This window comes from Python bivittatus, unplaced genomic scaffold (genome assembly GCF_059951505.1).
Source record: "Python bivittatus isolate LINGU-HERP-01145 unplaced genomic scaffold, Pbiv_v1 ctg000700_np1212, whole genome shotgun sequence".
Lineage (NCBI taxonomy): Eukaryota > Metazoa > Chordata > Lepidosauria > Squamata > Pythonidae > Python > Python bivittatus.
The window spans coordinates 72030951-72048470 of NW_028277098.1; the positions used below are offsets into that span (position 1 = coordinate 72030951).

The 17520-nt window shown below is 43.3% G+C and overlaps 2 protein-coding genes across 7 annotated transcripts in view; one reads left to right on the forward strand and one right to left on the reverse strand.

Annotated features, from left to right (window-relative positions):
- Nucleotides 1–7559, forward strand: LRIF1 (ligand dependent nuclear receptor interacting factor 1). 4 transcript variants are annotated; one of them, XM_088154532.1, is made up of 4 exons: nucleotides 1–18; nucleotides 1820–3329; nucleotides 5550–5789; nucleotides 7109–7559. In XM_088154532.1, exons 2-4 carry the CDS (start codon nucleotides 1851–1853, stop codon nucleotides 7556–7558), a joined length of 2169 nt encoding a protein of 722 aa, XP_088010658.1. In that variant the 5' UTR covers nucleotides 1–18; nucleotides 1820–1850; the 3' UTR covers nucleotide 7559. The 4 variants fall into 4 exon arrangements, with proteins under 4 accessions (XP_088010658.1, XP_007428745.1, XP_088010656.1 ...); XM_007428683.4 differs by lacking the exon at nucleotides 1–18 and adding an exon at nucleotides 25–159; XM_088154530.1 differs by lacking the exon at nucleotides 1–18 and adding an exon at nucleotides 166–1679.
- DRAM2 (DNA damage regulated autophagy modulator 2) overlaps nucleotides 4110–17520 on the reverse strand; it is a 27272-nt gene continuing 13861 nt past the window's right edge. For all 3 annotated transcript variants that reach the window (XM_025166922.2, XM_007428687.4, XM_088154534.1), the window contains 2 exons: nucleotides 16293–16385; nucleotides 4110–13252 (listed from right to left, as the gene is read on the reverse strand). In XM_025166922.2, coding sequence (XP_025022690.1) covers nucleotides 13145–13252; nucleotides 16293–16385 — 201 coding nt within the window. In that variant the 3' untranslated portion in view covers nucleotides 4110–13144. The remainder of the gene's footprint in view (nucleotides 13253–16292; nucleotides 16386–17520) is intronic.

The window sequence follows — 17520 nt, forward strand, 5'->3', positions numbered from 1 at the left end:
CGATTGCCGGAAGTAGAGGTACAGGAAGTGGCTCTTTTTGGGTGCTCCGCGGAAAGAAAAGGGAAGTAGTTTTACTAGGATTCCTCCACGCCCGGAAATACGTCAATAGAGTGGATTTAAAGGTTTCCCTTGGCAAAGGAGTTGTCGTCTCGGATCGAGGTAACTCTTTCGGGATTTGATCCTGGAGTTCCCCAGTTCCGATGTCCGCGACGGCGTTGGGAGTAGGTCAGAATGGAGACGGGGAGGGGGCCCGGCAGCTGCCGCCCCGTCGTAGCGAGTATTGAGAATTCCCCTCCCGAGCTCTCTGGTTGTGGGGGAAGGGGCAGCTGGGGTGGCGGCGTGGGGCTCGACCACATCGGCTATTCCGGTTGCTTGCGGAGATCGAGGGCTACGCGACCGCTGTGGAGAGAGGCAGCGCCGTCTTTGTCCCCGGCCGTCGTGGCTCAACTCCCACAGCGCCGCTTACTGCTGGGTTCGCTGCTCGCTCGCAGGCTCGCCAGTGGCTCCTTGCTGATTCTTGAAAAACATGGCGAAAGCCATCCCTCGCCCTCCTTTTTCCTGTCGAACTTGTCTGCCGAGGTATTCATTGAGCGGTGAAGTGGTTGGGGGAAGGCTGCCGCTTTTATCTTATCCTTGATGGGCAAAGGCTGGGCAAAAGCGAAGTGTGGGTTCTTTTATATCAGAAGGCAGATCTGAGGGTACTGGTGATTTGTAGTGGATTTTTGATTGAGTAGATTTGCAATGTTTAACAGTACCAGTAGGAAAAAATATATAAACTAATTATAAATTAATTGTTGAACTGAAGAAAACTTGGGGTAACTTGGAGCAGATACTTGTGGAAGAAGCTGAACTTCTGTTCTGGTGTTCTTCAGGCTCAAAATTGGTTTCATTACGTGCTTGCAATTTGTGCCAGGTTCCAGTTTGTAGATCTCACAGTAATAAATAACTGAATATTCTATAAATAAACAGCCTGCCCATCCCTGTTGTAGCAATAATAGAAGGCACTTTTGTAACTAAGGAAGGCAGTCGAAATAATACTGTAAACTTGAAATCATTTCCATTCTGTTGGAGGAAAATAGCCCTAGACTTTCTATTGTGGAGTCCTTGGGGTCCTCTGAGCTTGGTTGTTTTCTTGCAAACATTTCATTACCTGGCTAGTAATGAAACGTTTGCAAGAAAACAATCAAGCTCAGAACCCCAAGGACTCCACAGTTCAACCCTGAGCTACACATATTCTCTTCTATTGGTACTTTCTGTTGTCCTGATTGATTGACTGATTGATCAATTATTGCATTGCATTTATATCCCATTGCATTCAAATGATTCAACTTTTATTCTGTTTAGAATAGGTAGGCTTTGTTTCTGTTCTATCTTCCAGCTAAAAAAAAATATTTTAACTCATTTGTTCTAAGAATGTGACAAGATTTTAGAACCTATTTAAAAAGCAGAAAGGGGTAATAATTTAACAGAACACCTATTGACTGGAGGAATTGAACAGTGATATCATAATCTTGTCACCAGTGGGAGTGTGCCTTCATCTTTTCTTCAGGATTGGTGTTTAAGTTACATTTTATAAAACTAATACAATAGTTGGAATGATTTTTTTCTTCTGTAGGTATTCATTGAAAGGCTTTTGAGAGTACTCTAAATTTTGGAATCTAGGAGAAATCCCCACCAAAGTAGGATAATATTTATTATACTCACAAAATTAAGATATTTATTAGATATTTAAAAATTTGATTAAGATATGATTCAAATATGTTCAGCATGCAAACTAGTTATGAGCAGCAATAATTTATATGTTTTTTTTTTCTTTAAGTATTACAGGTCATATATATTGAGTAGTTCATATGACTGGGCTGGATGGAAAAAAACTTTTGAAATTGCTTCCAGCTTCTAAACCTTTAGATAACTTGAGGCCTCTGGTTCAGTCTCCAGTCATGTCTCATGCTGTTAAAGGAAATGTTTCAGTATCTCTTCATGATAATGTGAAGACTTTGTTTACAGTTACTACTACATCTCCTGCTGCTAAAATCTCTGAATTAAAGACAGTTATATCCCGACCATTAATTTTACCAAAGCCTTTAAATCAACTAGAAAAAGCTAATGTAGCTTCTGTTGTAAAAGAAAATCCAACTACATCAGCGGTTTCTGGCATTCAGAGTAGTTATTCAGCTGATAGATCATCCTTGCAGAAAGTTATTGCTCCAGTTTGTTCAGACACAAACAATACAGATACAGCAATTGTGAGGAATAAAAATACTCTACATTCTGTGAAATCGCCAATGTTGCTTTCTGGACATCACCTCCAAATACCAGCTCATGCCAAAGTTAAATCTCTTCCAGCTTCTTTTTTGCCACCAGTAATTCAGCAGAAAATCCTGGATAAGGCTGCAGCCTCAAATACTTCAGGGACAGGAGAAGTTACAAATGCACCAACTGTTATTTTTGTATCACCGGTAAATGCAGTGAAAATGCCTGCTTCAAAATCATTGCGAAAGATATGTCCAAAACCGGTGGCAGGAGTATCTAATTCTTTAATACTGGCAACACCACAAAAAGCTGTCAATAGCTCTGCTGTAGAAGTATCAACATCTGACAGTATGGAAGACCAGACAACTCCTATGAAATGGGTTGTTCATGAAAATCCACAGTCGTCAGCATCTTGCCTTGTCCCTGTAAAATCATCTAACAACATGGCATCTAAGATCTTAAAAACATTAGCTGATACAAAAAATGCCCAAAGCGATTCTACCAGTATTCTGCCTACTTGTTCTAATAGCCTCGGTGAAAGCCATGCAAAAATTACCTCTATAAAAGACAATGCTCTAGTAATGTACAATGGGAAGGTGTATTTATTGACTACAAAAGAAGCTAATATTTTATTAACACCCAAGCATAGCAATCAAGAAAGCACAAATGTCAGAAAACAAGCATCAGAATTAACTAGTTCAGCTGCAGATAGTACAATAACCAGTCAAGTTGTCAACCTCGTACTATCAAAAAACAAAGGGATTGCATCTAATGTAAAAGAACCTAAGTCCAGTGAGAATATGATACCTTATCTAGAATCTGAAGTGAGGAAGGGTTTAAAAGCAGAATCAACACCTTCTCCCTTACTACATGACAATCTGCAAATAAGCAGCACCAGCCAACATGAAGTAGTGCCCTCATGGGGGAGTGTTTCAGTTGGGATAAATGTTGCTCAGAAATACGTCAGAAAAGAAAACACATATGGTATTACACAGAAAGCTCTTTCTTCTAAAGGAGCTGCTGATGCTACATTGCCACTTGTGCTACATCATGCAGTTAAAAAGGAAGAGCAACAGGTAATTCATCAAATCATATCAAATTGTATTTATATGATGGCGTAATTAGCTTATCAGCCCAGATCTGCACCAGCTGCATTAATCACCATATTTCTGGGACCAATTCAAAGTGCTAGCTATCACTTTTAAAATTTGAAAGAGCTTGAGGTCAAGTCATTTGAAGAATGATTTACTATTCAACTAAAGCAGCTTGGGCCCTAAGATTAGTTATAGAGATCATGTTCATATCTACCAATATGATTGGTGGATGTGGAAATAAAATGTCTTTTCTGTAGTAACCTCTTCCTTGCAGAATAATTTGCTGAAGGATGTTGCCGTGGTTTTCTTCCTGTTTTTGAATAGGCTTCACAATTTCAGATGGTCAGGAAGTCTTTTTTAATGAATACAGGTTGTCTTCAACTTACAATGACAATTGGGACCGGAATTTCCTTTGCTAAGCAATGCGGTCGTAAAGCACAACCGCATCACTTAGCGAGAGCAATCCCTGCAGTCCTGGTTGCTGTCGCTAACTGAATCCCACAGTTGTTAGATGAGGTAACTTCCTGCCAGCTTCCCACAATCAGAGTCAGTGGGGAAGCCAGCAGGAAGTTGCAAGTCCCAGGCCGGCAGGCAGGTAAGTTGCTGCTGCAGGGTGGGGGAGGAGGTGCGTGAGAGGTGCCATGTGGGTCTTGGAGGGTGCACGGGGGTGCATGAGAGGTGCTGTGCAAGTTGGGGAGGGTGCATGGGGGTACTTCAGAGGTGCTTTGTGGGTCAGGGAGGGTGCATGTGAGGCACCATGCAGGTCTTGGAGGGTGCACGGGGGTACACAAGAGGCGCTGGTTGGGGAGGGTGCATGAGAGATGCTGCTTGGGTTGGGGAGGGTATACGGGGTGCACAAGAGGTGTCGCATGGGTTGGGGAGGGTGTAGCATGGGTCAGGGAGGGTGCATGGGGGTGTACAAGAGGCATTGGTCATGGCGGATGCATGAGAGGCACCGTGCAGGTCAGGGAGAGCTCATAGTGTGCAAGAGGCACCACCTGGGTTAGGGTGGGAGTGCAGGTGTGCATGACTGGCTGGTTTGGCATGAGCACAGAGGAGCTGGGAAGGGTGTACAGGTGGGGGAGACTTACCCCAGTGACTCGCAACCTTCCCTGCTGGCTTCCCCACCGATTTTCTGGGAAAGCTGGTGGAGAAGGTTGCAAATGGCAATCAGATGATCGCGGAGGTAAATCTCCCCCAACCAGTTGTAAGTGCGAACAGGTTACCAAGTGCCCAGATCACAGTCACATGACCATGGGGTGCTGGGACAGGTGTCATTCATGAGGACCACCATTCATGAGGACCACCATTCAGTCATTGCGCTGGGCTAGGCTGGGCTGGCTTTGCACTGAGAAAAAGAAAAGAAAATGGTAAAGGCAGCCCCTCAGCCACAGCATCCTAAAACGCCCCTTTTTGCCGGGCTCCTGGACAGAGCTGGAGCTGGCTTTGCACTGAGAAAAAGGATTCCTACCCATTTTTTATGAGTAGACCGTTCCTCCTTCTTGGGAAAGGGGGTAGACCAGACCAGCCTTAGCCCTCTGGAGCTAAAGCTGTTGGGCATGCTGCAGCCCCTTTAAGCTGCTTTGTGCTTTTTTTTTTCCCTTAGCACAAAGCCAGCTCCAGCCTCGCCCAGCAGCCAGGCCGGGCATGCCTTGTCAGCAACAGGAGCAAGAGATGGCAAGGTCAGCTGGGGTGACCGAATGCAGGGCAGGAGGGGTCTCAGAGTGCAGGATGGTGAGGGAGATTGCGGGTGGGACTAGGCTGGGGTGGCTGCTTGCCGCCCTGCAAGGCAGTTTACAGGGTGTCCAAAAGAGCAGAGATGGGGGGGAGATAGGCAGGTAGGGGAAGTTGGAAGCAGTCCCTTACTTTACTGAGGGTCAGGGCTGGGAGGGACCAAGCCTGAAATGGCTTGGATTGGGATGGGTGCTTAACGACAGCAAGAGGAATTGCCAGGGTTGCAGTTGCTAAGCAATGTGGTTACATGACATCTCGCTTTACAACCACATTGCTTAGTGACTGAAATTCCAGTTCTAATTGTGGTCGTAAGTCGAGGACTACCTGTGGATGCTTATATTTGATAAGCTATAGTTTTAATATACTTTTATTGTTTTGGACTGATGTTTATACATTTATTGTCTGATTTTCACTTGTAAATCACTTTAAGGAATGATTGAGTAATATACTGAATGTTTACTATTTTAGGTTGAAATAACTTCTTCAGGAATCCCTATTTGGATGAAGCATATGCAAAAGCAACAGAAAGAGCAGTATCTTCAGTTGAGAAAGAAATTTGGTCTCTTGAAAGAAGAGAGAGTATGTCTTAGGAGAATTTTTTTATCAGTTCCTTCTAAAAGTTCAGAAGCATCTGTATTTTCCAGCACTGTACAAATGAATGATATTGGTAATCTGATGCCTATAAAAAGTGAATCTGAAGAAGAAAGGGTATGTAGAATATTACATTTATGCTAAATAATTGTTCATATTCTTTTTATATTCATCCCTATTGTTAACTGCTAGGAATAATAAAGCCTCTCACAATGACTGACTAAATTGTGATGTCATGAAATGTTTCATAATAGAACTGTTGAGCAAATGGAACAATCTGAGTGCTGATAGATTGGAAAATCTCGTGTAGGCCTAGGAATAAGATGAACTGTGTAGATAAGTAATAGAAAAGAAGATAGAAAAATGAGGAGGAGAAGTTGATGAAAACATCAAGAGAAAATAGGCTGTGGACTAAAATAGAATTTGAAATGAAAAATAGATTAAACTTAGATCCCTTGAAATCAGTGGGATAATTTAAACATAGTGTAATTACAATTATGTTTGCGGGGACTTAAGCTTACCTAACCTAATCTGCCCATTCATTAGGGTCTGTAACTTTAGAAGTACTTTAATTACCATATGAACTTAGATGGAGGCAAAACATTGGCAGATGATCAGCAGAACACAGGAGTATTATTCATTTTGTCTGATCTTGTCTGTAGAAGCCAAAACTTTCATTCTGGACCTCCCTGCAGAGCATGTGCTCTACAACTGATTTTGAAAGTGAATGAGAAAAATACTAACAACATTTTATTTAAAAACTATATTTCAAGAGATAGAAGTATTCATGTAACATCAAGATATATGCCCTTATTATTTTTATAGTTCTTGACAGTTTTCTGTCATTATTTTAGAGTTCTGTAGAATCCAAAAGGAGGAGATATACTGTAGCAAGTGAAGCAATTTGAGTATTTAAAGTTTTGAACATGAAATAATGTCCTATTATTTGCTTTTCCTTAATGAAAAAGGATATAGTCAGTATAATGTGAAATCTTTGAACAGGGCAGTTCTCACTTCTAGAGAGTTGTTAAAGGAAGAGCAGTTTTAGGGGAAGATGTGCCTATCCCTCCCACCTCTGGGAGGGAGTAAGCAGTGGAGGAAGTAAATCTAAGCTAATGGACTTGTTTAAGTTGCATGTTGGTTTAGAGAGGGTGTTTCAGAAGACTTTGAGTTCAGTAGAATCAATTTTTTCCTAGCATGCTTTCTATCTACTCCTGTAACACACCTCCTTTTGACCCCTTCTAAAATTGGGCTTTCTAACAGAACATCCACAAAATGGGAGAAGAACCCTAGGAAGAAAAAGGGAGAAAAATGTCCTATGGTCTTTGTGACATTGTCCCAAAGACACTGGTTGCATCCAGAATAGCTGTTGAGTGGGTTGCTTAATTTATATTATCACAGTAATAAATACTACTGTTTTTATTCTTCATCTACAGATAATTGGGGAACAAGGAGAATATTTGAGTATAAAGAGGAAGATAAAAGCAATACCAGTTTTAGAAAATCCAAAGAGGAGCAAAAATGTTGTTACAACAGTGCTGAACTCAGAATGTAATAACTCTTACTCAGTAATGGAAAGCTTGAGTAATTCTTGCACAAAGGACCTATCAGAACAAGAACATTCTACTAGTTTTCTGCAGTGCTCTCATAAAGTCACAAATCCTTGTGTTCACAATGAAGCGAACAGTGTTTTGAATCCTACTTCATATTGCCATGAAAATGAAACTGCTCTCAGTGAGGGTTCTTTCAAAAAGGATCCTTTTCCTTTCAGCCCACCAAACTTGGAAGAGACAATAAAAGATGAAAAAATAGCAAGGCTTAAACTGTTGCTGAGGAAACAAGAGGCAGCCTTGGAGGCAATTCGGAAAAAAATGTATCAGTCTTAACAAAGCTAGTTCTCAGCAGAGAATTCACTTTCAGCTATTTCGCTTCTGGAGCTTGCTAAAAAAATTGCCTGTTGCTGTTCATGCGTAACCTATCATAATTCTAATTTTTGTGATGTTTACATGGTATTAATGGGTACAAGTATACCCCAGTGCCAAGATAAGTATGCAAATCTAGAATCTTATTGAGAAGAATATGATTTGCTCAGAAGACTATTTGAATAATTCATTATAGTTTTTCATTTTTTATAGTAAATACAGTTTATATTTGTGCTGATCATTAAGTCTCCAGACTGGTTCCATAGATGAAATGTAGATAGAATTCTTCAGTTGCAAATATTTCTAAAGCATATAACTAGCTTGATATTGACAGAAATATACTAGCCTAGGTTTGATTTAGAAGGCTCAGTGATTAATGTTGATCTGTTATTTAAGTGGGTTTGTCCCAAAACTCAAAAATAACATTTTTCGGTCATTAATTATTAATAACTCATTGGTTTCTCAAGAAATTAAAGGTTTGACTTCTCCTTTTCAACATATTACATTTTTAATTAGAACAAATGAACAAAGTATTTGCAGCATGGTGTGCTCATGTTCAGGGATTTAGCTAGCTACTTATACCCTTTTCCAGGATATTCCAGTCACTATCTCCCACCAGTTTTTGATCCACCCCTCTGTCTCCTAAATAATTATACAGTCAGCATTGTGGCCTCAGAGAAGTTCAGTAGTAATTGGCTTGTTTGGGATTTGTTTTGGCTTCATAAAAATCTGCATTTGGTAGAATGAGTTTGATATTACTTTATCCTTCCCATATTTGATTTAGGTTTGAGCACCAGATGATGTATAGCCTACGTTTTTATTACCTCTTCTGTGAATCAGTTTAATTCATTAATTCATTTCATAGTCACTTGTTGAGATGGGCAGCTATAGAATTCAAATAAAATCAATTGTGTTTCTCCTTTTTCTATAATAAATATTACCAATGGGGAAATCTCACTGGCTTATTCTTTAAAGGTATTCATTACTCATTTGATTAGAACATAATCCATGCTGATCTACTTCATATTTTTCTATAGGGTTTTCTAACCCTAGCCCTCATTTTTTGTCAGTTTCTGTACATTTTTGGAGTAGAGTGGAGGTATGTGTGGTTGGTACTTACTCAGAACTTTTTGCGGTGCAGTGCTAAACAATAGGCTTGCCCTATGTTTGACTGCTTTGTGTTGGATCCTAGCTTGGACCAACTGGACTGCATGTAATGGAGCCTTGAGCTTCTGGTTCTGTGGAGGAGACCTTGCTTCCTTATCCCCCCACCCCTGCTCCAGATTTCTACCTTTAGTGCAGGATTCTTCAGGGATTGTCTGGGGGGAGGCTTGTTGGGTGGAGATTTCCATTGCTGCTGCCAAAGCCTTGGGAATGCAGCACCACTGGGGATTGCGGAAGACCTTGGCAAGGGCCAAGATGATGTTTCATTGACAGCCAGTGGCAGGAGACTGGGCATCTTGTGTGGTAGTGATGGTGATGATACAGCCCAGTTGCACAATTGTGATGCTGAGACTTTCAGTGGCTACAGTGCTGTGCAGCCCTGTCAGCTGGTGCTGGGAAATACTGGAGATGTGGCGCTGCACTTTTTGCTGCCTCCTAGCCAAGGGGCTTGCCAGGATTCCAGCAACTGTTAGTGGTGGCAGGGTGAGGAAGAGATAGCAGCAAATTGGTGTTGGCAGGCTGCTGTGAACCACCCCCACCCCCACAGAGGCCATCTTCTTGCTGACACCTGAAAAGGACAGTGCGGTGATCATTTTGTGGTTGATTACACTCTGCAGGCTCCATCTTCCAGATGGGCTGGTAATGATGGTAATGTGAGATTATCAATGCAGATTTTCCTCACTGATAGACTAATGGCCCTTCCTGGGTGAAAGCTGGTGAGGGGGGATTGGTTGGAGGTGATTGTGTTTGTTGGGTGGGAGGGGAGGTGGTTTTTGGAGAGGTGATGGCACTGAGAGCTAGGGCTAAAGTGTCTCAGGGGACTTAGCATCCTCTTCCTTGGATAGATATACTGAAGACAGGAGGGGATCCCCTGGCTTGAGAACTGGGGAAGCTGGATTGGGGGATGGTGGGGCCTCAGGGCGATGTTAGGGCAGGTCAGAATATCACAGTAATGATGGGTATAGGACACTGGGAGAAGGCCACAAGAGACCAGGAGAAGGCCACTCTCAGGAAATGCGGGCTTGGTGCCTTATACCAGGTCCACGTTCCAGCCACTGGAACTCAAACCCAGTGCCTGGTCAGCTGCCCTTCTGAGGCCCTGGCTTTTGGCTGCTGCTACTAAATGCCAGGTCAGCCTGTAATTAGGCCTCCCTCATTTGTGATTTAATCACAGATGGGAGGACCAACCTGGCGTGCATTACTGAGACCTGGCTGGCGCTGGAAAGGGGGGTTCCCCTTTCAAAAGTGTCAGGTGGGCTTCGGGTGTGGCATCAACTGAGACCTCAGGGCAGGGGTGGAAGTGTGGTGATTGTCATCCAGGAGTGTCTTCAGGCTTTCAGGGGCACTACTTTGCAGGTTGCTGGATGTGAGACCCTTTCATTAAGTTGGGCTCTAGGGATCAGTTGGGACTGTTGCTACTGTACTAGCCTCCCTGTTGCATAGCAATCTCCCTGCCTCAGCCGCTTGACACTATTACTGGGTTGGCAGTAGAGTTCCCCAGACTTGTGATCTGCAGGAACTTCAATCTGCCTTCTCTGGTGGGTCTGAGGCGGCTTAGGAATTCATGGCTACCATGACAGCCACGGGCTATCCCAGATCATCCAGGGCCCGACATGGTACAGTGGTTGCACATCTGATCTGGTTTTCCTGTCAGAGCAGTGACAATGTGATCTGGAATTGGGGGAGCTTTCAGTGTCCCCCTTGTCATGGTCAGGTCATGTCCTGATGGCCATGAGATTCTCTGGTGCCACTATCCACTGCAGGGAGGCAGGACCTATTAGATTGGTCTTCTCTTGGTGACTGATGGACCCAGATGGGTTTCAGAGGGAGCTGGGGATTGTTCCTGCCAGTTTGCTGCATAGTCTGAAGCCTTGGTTGCCGCTTGGAACAAGAGGGCTGCTGAGGCCTTAGATTGGATTGTGCCTATGCGGCCTCTCCCCTCTCTTGGATCCCATCACTCCCTGTGGTTCACATAAATGCTGAGGGAGATGAAATGGGAGATGTGTAGAGCATCGCTGGCACTCAACAAGGGACGAATTCAACCAAACACAGGTTAAAGTTGCACTTAAGGCCTACCTTGTAGCAGTAAGGGTGGCGAAGCGACAATACTTCTCTGCCCTTATTGTGTCTGCAGATAGCCATCCGGCAGCCTTGTTTTAGGTGGTATGTGTCCTCTTTGGTAGAGGGCTCAGAGATCCCCCTACAAGGCCGCGCAGAAGAATTTGTTCAGCATTTGTTAGATAAAGTCACTCAAATTCATTCTCAGTTGGACGCTGGCCTTGTTGCAGGTCCCGGGGAGGTGCCTGGGGTAGAGTCTTGCCCTGTTACCTAGGAAGAGTTTGAACTTATTGGGCCTGAGGAAGTGGATAGGGTCCTTATGACTGTGAGCTTAGCCACCTGCTCTTTAGATCCATGCCTCTCCTGGCTAACTAAAGCTGCCTGAGGGGTGTCTTGTGGGTGGGTTCTAGCGGTGATGAATTCTTCCTTGTGTGAGGGGGTCGTTCCTCCACCTCTTAAGGAGGTGCTGGTTTACCCCTTCCTCAAGGACCCATCGCTGGATCCCACCATACTGAACAATTTTTGTCCAGTGCCTAACCTCCCTTTTGGGGAAGGTGGTCGCACAGCTACTTCAGAGGACCCTGGATGATACGAATGAGCTGAACTCCTTTCAGTCAGGATTCAGGCCTGGGAACAGAACAGAAACGGCACTGGTCATGCTTTTAGATGATCTCTGGCAAGAGCGGGATGGGTATCCATCCTCTTCTGCTTGACCTCTCAGCAGCCTTTGATACAATCAGCCATGGTATCCTTTTGGATCAGCTCCAGGGAGTGGGGGTGGGTGGCATGGTATTGTGCTGGCTCTCCTCCTTTCCCCAGGGTCGATATCAGTGTTGATTGGAGGCGAGAGAACTTGCCCTTGGCTCCTACTGTGTAGGGTGTCACAGCGTTCAGTGCTCTCTCTGCTCCTATTTAACATCTACATGAAGCCTCAGGGTGAGTTCATCTGTTGCTGAGATATACTAATGATACCCAATTATACATCTTATAATTCTCCCCTGGCAAATTAAGCAATGCTATTGATGTCCTATCCCAGTTCCTGGAGGCTGTGGGGCCCTGGGTGGGGAACAACAGGCTTTGGCTGAACCCTGGCAAAGCTGAGTGGCTTTGATTTGGAGGCCTTCTGGTTCTGGGACTTTGCCATCTTTGATACTGGATGGCGTTGCACTGCTCAAAGTCCTCTTAGACTCATGACTCCTGCTGAAAGAGCAGGTGACAGTAGTGGCTAGGAGGGCCTTTGCACAACTTCATGTGCACCAATTGTGCCTGTTCCTGGATTGGGAGGCTCTGGTCACAGTCACTCATACCGTGGTCACCTCCCAACTAAGTTGACTACTGTAATGCACTCTACATGGGGCTGCCCCAAAGAGTATTCAGAAGCTTCAGCTGGCGCAAAATGCGGTGGTATGGGGAGTTATGTGTGTTCCTAGAATAGCACATTACATCTCTGCTTTGTGAGTTGCACTGGTTGCCAGTTTGCTTCTTGGTCCAATTCAAGGTGCTGGTTTTGACCTTTAAAGCCCTTCATGGCATGGGGTGGATTGAGGAACTGCCTTTTCCCAATTACATCTGCCCATTCCATCAAGTCCGGCAGAAGAGGTATGTTACAGATCCCGTTTTTTAAGGAGCTACATCTGGCAGGACACAGGAGTCGGGCCTTTTCTGCCATGGCACCTGCCCTGTGGAACATAATTCCCACCGAGGTGAGACTGGCCCCATCCTTGGTTACTTTCTGGAAGTCCCTCAAAATGTGGCTACTGTATGTCAACAGGCTTGGGGATCTCAGGAAAATGGAGAATTAGTGAGATGGCTACACTGTAATACCAAAGATGCTCTTTTCCAGGTTTTTTTTTTTATAATATTGATTTTTTAAATTATGGAATGTTTTTTAAAGTATCTTTTTTATAGTTTGTTTCTTATTGTATGCTGCCCAGAGGCATGTTTGTGGGATGGGCAACTATATGTGACGAATGAATGAATATTACCACGCTGTGCTGATCTGTATGTACATCAAGGATGCATAATCTGTAGATCCCCAAGGCTTTTTTGTGTGACTTCCCTATCCTTCTCCCCAGCTACTGCAATTAGACTAGAAGGGGGAAGCTTATGGATGGGTTCAAGATTTTTTTTTTACAGTATTTTCATATAAAATTATATTTCTATACCTTGCATTGAATGTTCATATATATATAGCCGTGTATATAAGCTGATGCCAGTGGAACATTAGTCATCATGATTCCTGCATTTTAAAAAATTGAAGTGCCATGTTTGAACCAAAGCGTTTTTCTGAGAGAAGTTCTAATTTACATCATTTTCTCTGTCTTCTTCTCATATGCTTCCTGTGATTGGCATTCCTTGGTCATCTGGTAGAAGCTGCTCTTGCGTATAATAAAGATTAGGCCCAAGTAGGCTTGTTTCTGTATGCAATGAGATTTTCTACAATAAATGGTGGAAAGGAATGAAATATATTAGTTAATTTGGTCCTGTTATCATAAAGCAACAACAAAGTCATGACAGATATGCACACTAGATCCTATTTTAGAGGCAAATTAAGGAATCTCATGGATAGCATTCTGGGTTAATAATTTTATCAAAGTTCAAAAATTGTATGGAGTCGTTCCAAGTCATTCCATCTCTGAGACTTTGGTCCCCTCCTTGTCTATCCCTAAAGGGACAGAAGTTGACGTCCTTGGGAGCCCCTACTTCTAAGTGCTAGAGGGGACTGTTTCTGGGGCTCTGCCTGCCCTCCTGCCTTTCCCAAGAGGTGGGAGGCCTTGCTGGCTCCCTGGGAGATGTTGCTCTCAGGTGCTCCCAGTGTTCTTGGAGCCCTTTTCTTTAAAAGCTGCATGATGCCAGTGGATTGGGCTTCTGAGAAGTGTTCCTAATGCCAATTACTGATGTCTCTGGCCCAGGAAGGACCCCAGGGGAAAAATGAGTCTCTAAATAGATTCTGATACCCACCACTGATTTAAACATGTAAAGCACTACATAAATTCTAGCCCAAAAATGGGTAATGAGGAGAGGAGGAAAGAAAGAAGGGGAGAAATATTCTGCAGCACAATACCTTTAATTGTTTTCCTCTATCACTGAGGTAAACAATATATATGTTTGTATTACTTAGGCTTATAGGCTGCTTCAATTGTATCCAGTTTTAAGCTGTGTACGCTCCTTTTCTCTAACCAGGATTAAAACAATACAAATTCCAAAAGGACTGGAGCCACTATTCATAAGGGGGAATGCTGTCCATAGGAGGAGGCAGCAACCAAGAAGGGTCAGTTTGAAGACCCCTGATAGTAATGCTCTGAGTAGAAACCCAAAAAGAACCCTCCTTCCCTCCCTGATCTTACTAAGAGGGCACTTACTGGGAACAGTGTTGAAAATGTCCAGGTCTTAAGCCATGTTGTACATTTAACAAGCAGCATCAATCAAAGCTCGTCCCTTGAGTCTAGCCTCAGAAACAAGGCCTCACACCCGGTAATCAGAAGGGCAGTGTCTCTGGTTACCGGCATGGCTCTTTGCATCACAACAGCCACTCTCCCTCCCCTGCCTTGGACTTGCAGCTGATGCAAAACCCAAAACTCAAATCAGAAATGTGGATGGGCACACTTCTGAAAGGGAAAGACTCTCCCTTCACCCAAGTCTCAGTAACATGTCGGGTCTGCCCTTTCTGCAATCAAATCTTGGATTAGGAGACATTTACTATGGGCAGGCAATAAAGATCTAATATACAGTGGTACCTCTAGTTACGAACGCCCCTCCTTACGAATTTTTCGAGATACGACCAGCTCCGGCCCCAAAAATTTACCTCGACTTGCAAACTCGCCTTGACTTACGAACCGGATCCGCGGCCATTTTCCGCCCATTCCACGTGGTCCGCAGCCATTTTCCCACCCGTGCCACGTGGTCCGCGGCCATTTTCCACCCATTCCACGTGGTCCGTGACCATTTTCCGCCCGTTCCACGTGGTCCGTGGCCATTTTCCCGCCCATTCCACATGGTCCGCGGCCATTTTCCGCCCGTGCCACGTGGTCCGCGGCCATTTTTCCGCCCATTCCACATGGTCCGCGGCCGTTTTTCCGCCCTGCCGTGTGGTCCGCGGCCATTTTCCACCCCTGACATGTGGTCCGTGGCCATTTTTCCACCCCAACATGTGGTCCGCAGCCATTTTTCCGCCCTGCCGCATGGTCCGTGGCTGTTTTTACGCCCGACGCGTGGTCCGCGGACACTGGAACGGATTAACGGTAATTACATTGAACCTTATGGGAAAATTTGCCTCGTGTTGCGACCAATTCGAGTTGCAACCAGAGTCACGAAATGGATTAAATTCGTAACTCGAGGTTCCACTGTACTTCTCTACAGTCCTGATTAATTTATAAATAATAAAATTCATTGCTAACAACTGAGCAATTTGCTCTATCCTTTATAGAAGCAATTGTTCTGAAAAATGTATTTCAGGATCAGTTTCTGAAAATAAAATATTCATATATCTCTAGTTGGCTTTGAGCTCAGAAAACAAAGAAAAATAAATATGAAATATTTTGAATAATCACCTATCTTGCCTACAACCTGTCTAACGGTCTAATATCAAAGGCTGACTTTTGCTGCAGAAGTTCATAATACATTTTAACAAAGTATCATCTTAATGCCCCATAAGTACAGAAAATTGTTTTTGATGGCCTCTATTCCACCTCAGCTTCAGACAGATTTACTAACTTCAAAATCTCCAAATACAAGATATTTAGTAAAGCAGAAACCTGTCTATATGACCCAACTCCTATTTATACAGTGGTACCTCGGGTCACGAACGCTTCTGTTCACAACCAATTCGGGTCACGAACAGCTCCGTTCAGAAAATTTTGCCTCCGCGAACGCCGGATCGGGTGGCAAACAGGATCCGCGGCCATTTTCCCTCCCGTGACACGTGGTCGTGGCTTCCTGTAGGGAGGGGGACTCTCCCTCCAAGCAATAACCGCCTCCCCACCCGCCTTCCTGTCCTCCACGCCAGAAGTCGTGTTGAGCAAGGTTAGTGTTCTCTCTCTTCGTACTGTATTTTTTTTCATATTTTTGCAGTTTAAAAAAAAAAAAACATATGGTTCAGAACAGATTAACCGTAATTACATTGAACCTTATGGGGAAATTTGATTCGGGATGCGACCAAAATCAGGTCGCGACCAAATTCGGAGGGGTCAGAACGGATTAACCATATTTACATTGAACCTTATGGGAAAATTTGATTCGGGTCGCGACCAATTCGGGTCATGACCAGAGTCGCGGAACGAATTAAGTTCGTGAACCGAGGTACTACTATAGTTCCCACACAATGCTCACTCAAAAATGGCAAATCCCATGGGCATCACTCAGTTCCATCTACTTTCTCTCATCACCAAATACAATCTCATCTGTAGCCACTGCCCCCAAATTAAGAGCACCTTCGGTCTGCCAAAAGTTTGCCCACTCTTGCAGTTGAGAAACTTACCTGGAAGTCACGGATAAAAGTGAGGAAAAAACTGAGGACACTGGAAGCCAAAGACCATTCAGAAATTGTGCTAATAATATGGAAGACATATCCCTGTAGAAGACATTAAAAAAAGTATTATGAGAGTGCTTCTCAATGATAGAACATCATTAGTTCTAATAGTGAACTCAGGTAATGAAAACCAATAAACAGCACAATAAAGTTCCTTATTTTACATTCATTCTATTAGAATGTTTACACTACTGACTACTGATATATCTTGGTAGTTTACAATTAAAACATAAAACCAAATTAAAACCAATATATTAAGAAGTAAGACTTTCAACAATTAAAAAGCTGCAAGTTCTGTTTCAAGGTCTTTTTAAAAGCAGTCAAAAGGCCTTAAACAACTATAGGGGAGACTGACTAGAGGTTAAAGAGAGCATCACACTTTTCCTTTAGTTCCATTATGTATATATGTTTATGTACATTTAAAAGATCCCAGTCTAGTGTCTTCCAGACAGACAATGCTCAGGGAGCTTGGCCTTTGATGATGCTGCCTAGAGATTATGGGAGCTGAATTTGGGAAGGCTTTAACGTATGCTGAACAGATGCAATAACAAATTAAACAAAAGCAGGGAGAAAGACAATTTATTACCTAACTCTGGAAGTCTATTAATGGATACTAAACACGGTGTGTATGTATATACACACACACACACACACTCTTTCTCTATGTTCAGAGGTGTTATAATACTTGCTGGGGCTCAAAATAAAAGACCTTTTGTTCATGCCCTGCCTTTGAGCTTTCCAGAAACATCCGGGAATAAAGCTTTGGTCTGATCCAACAAAAAAGCTCATCTTATGTTTACATTTCTGCAATTGGTGCTGAAGTTGGAAAATGATGGCAAGATATAGGCCACATTACTCATGAATAATACGAGAAACACCCTGCCAGAGACAAAATAGATGAGTTCTACTACCACTTTTATCTGTTAAAATATAAATTAAAGAGGCTAGACCAGCTACTTTGGATCTTTTTTTAAATCGCAGTAATGAAGCAAACTGTAGACTTCAGTCTTGTTACTGGCATCTTGCTTATATTTGTGTGTGTGAACTAGGGTATGGTATTTTGGGGAAATAACATAAATACTACAATGCATTAAAAAAGTTTGGAATGTCTTCTGCAATCTACTGGACACATTTCCTTTGTATCTTCTCTCTGTTGTCTTTTAAGAAAAATCAAACT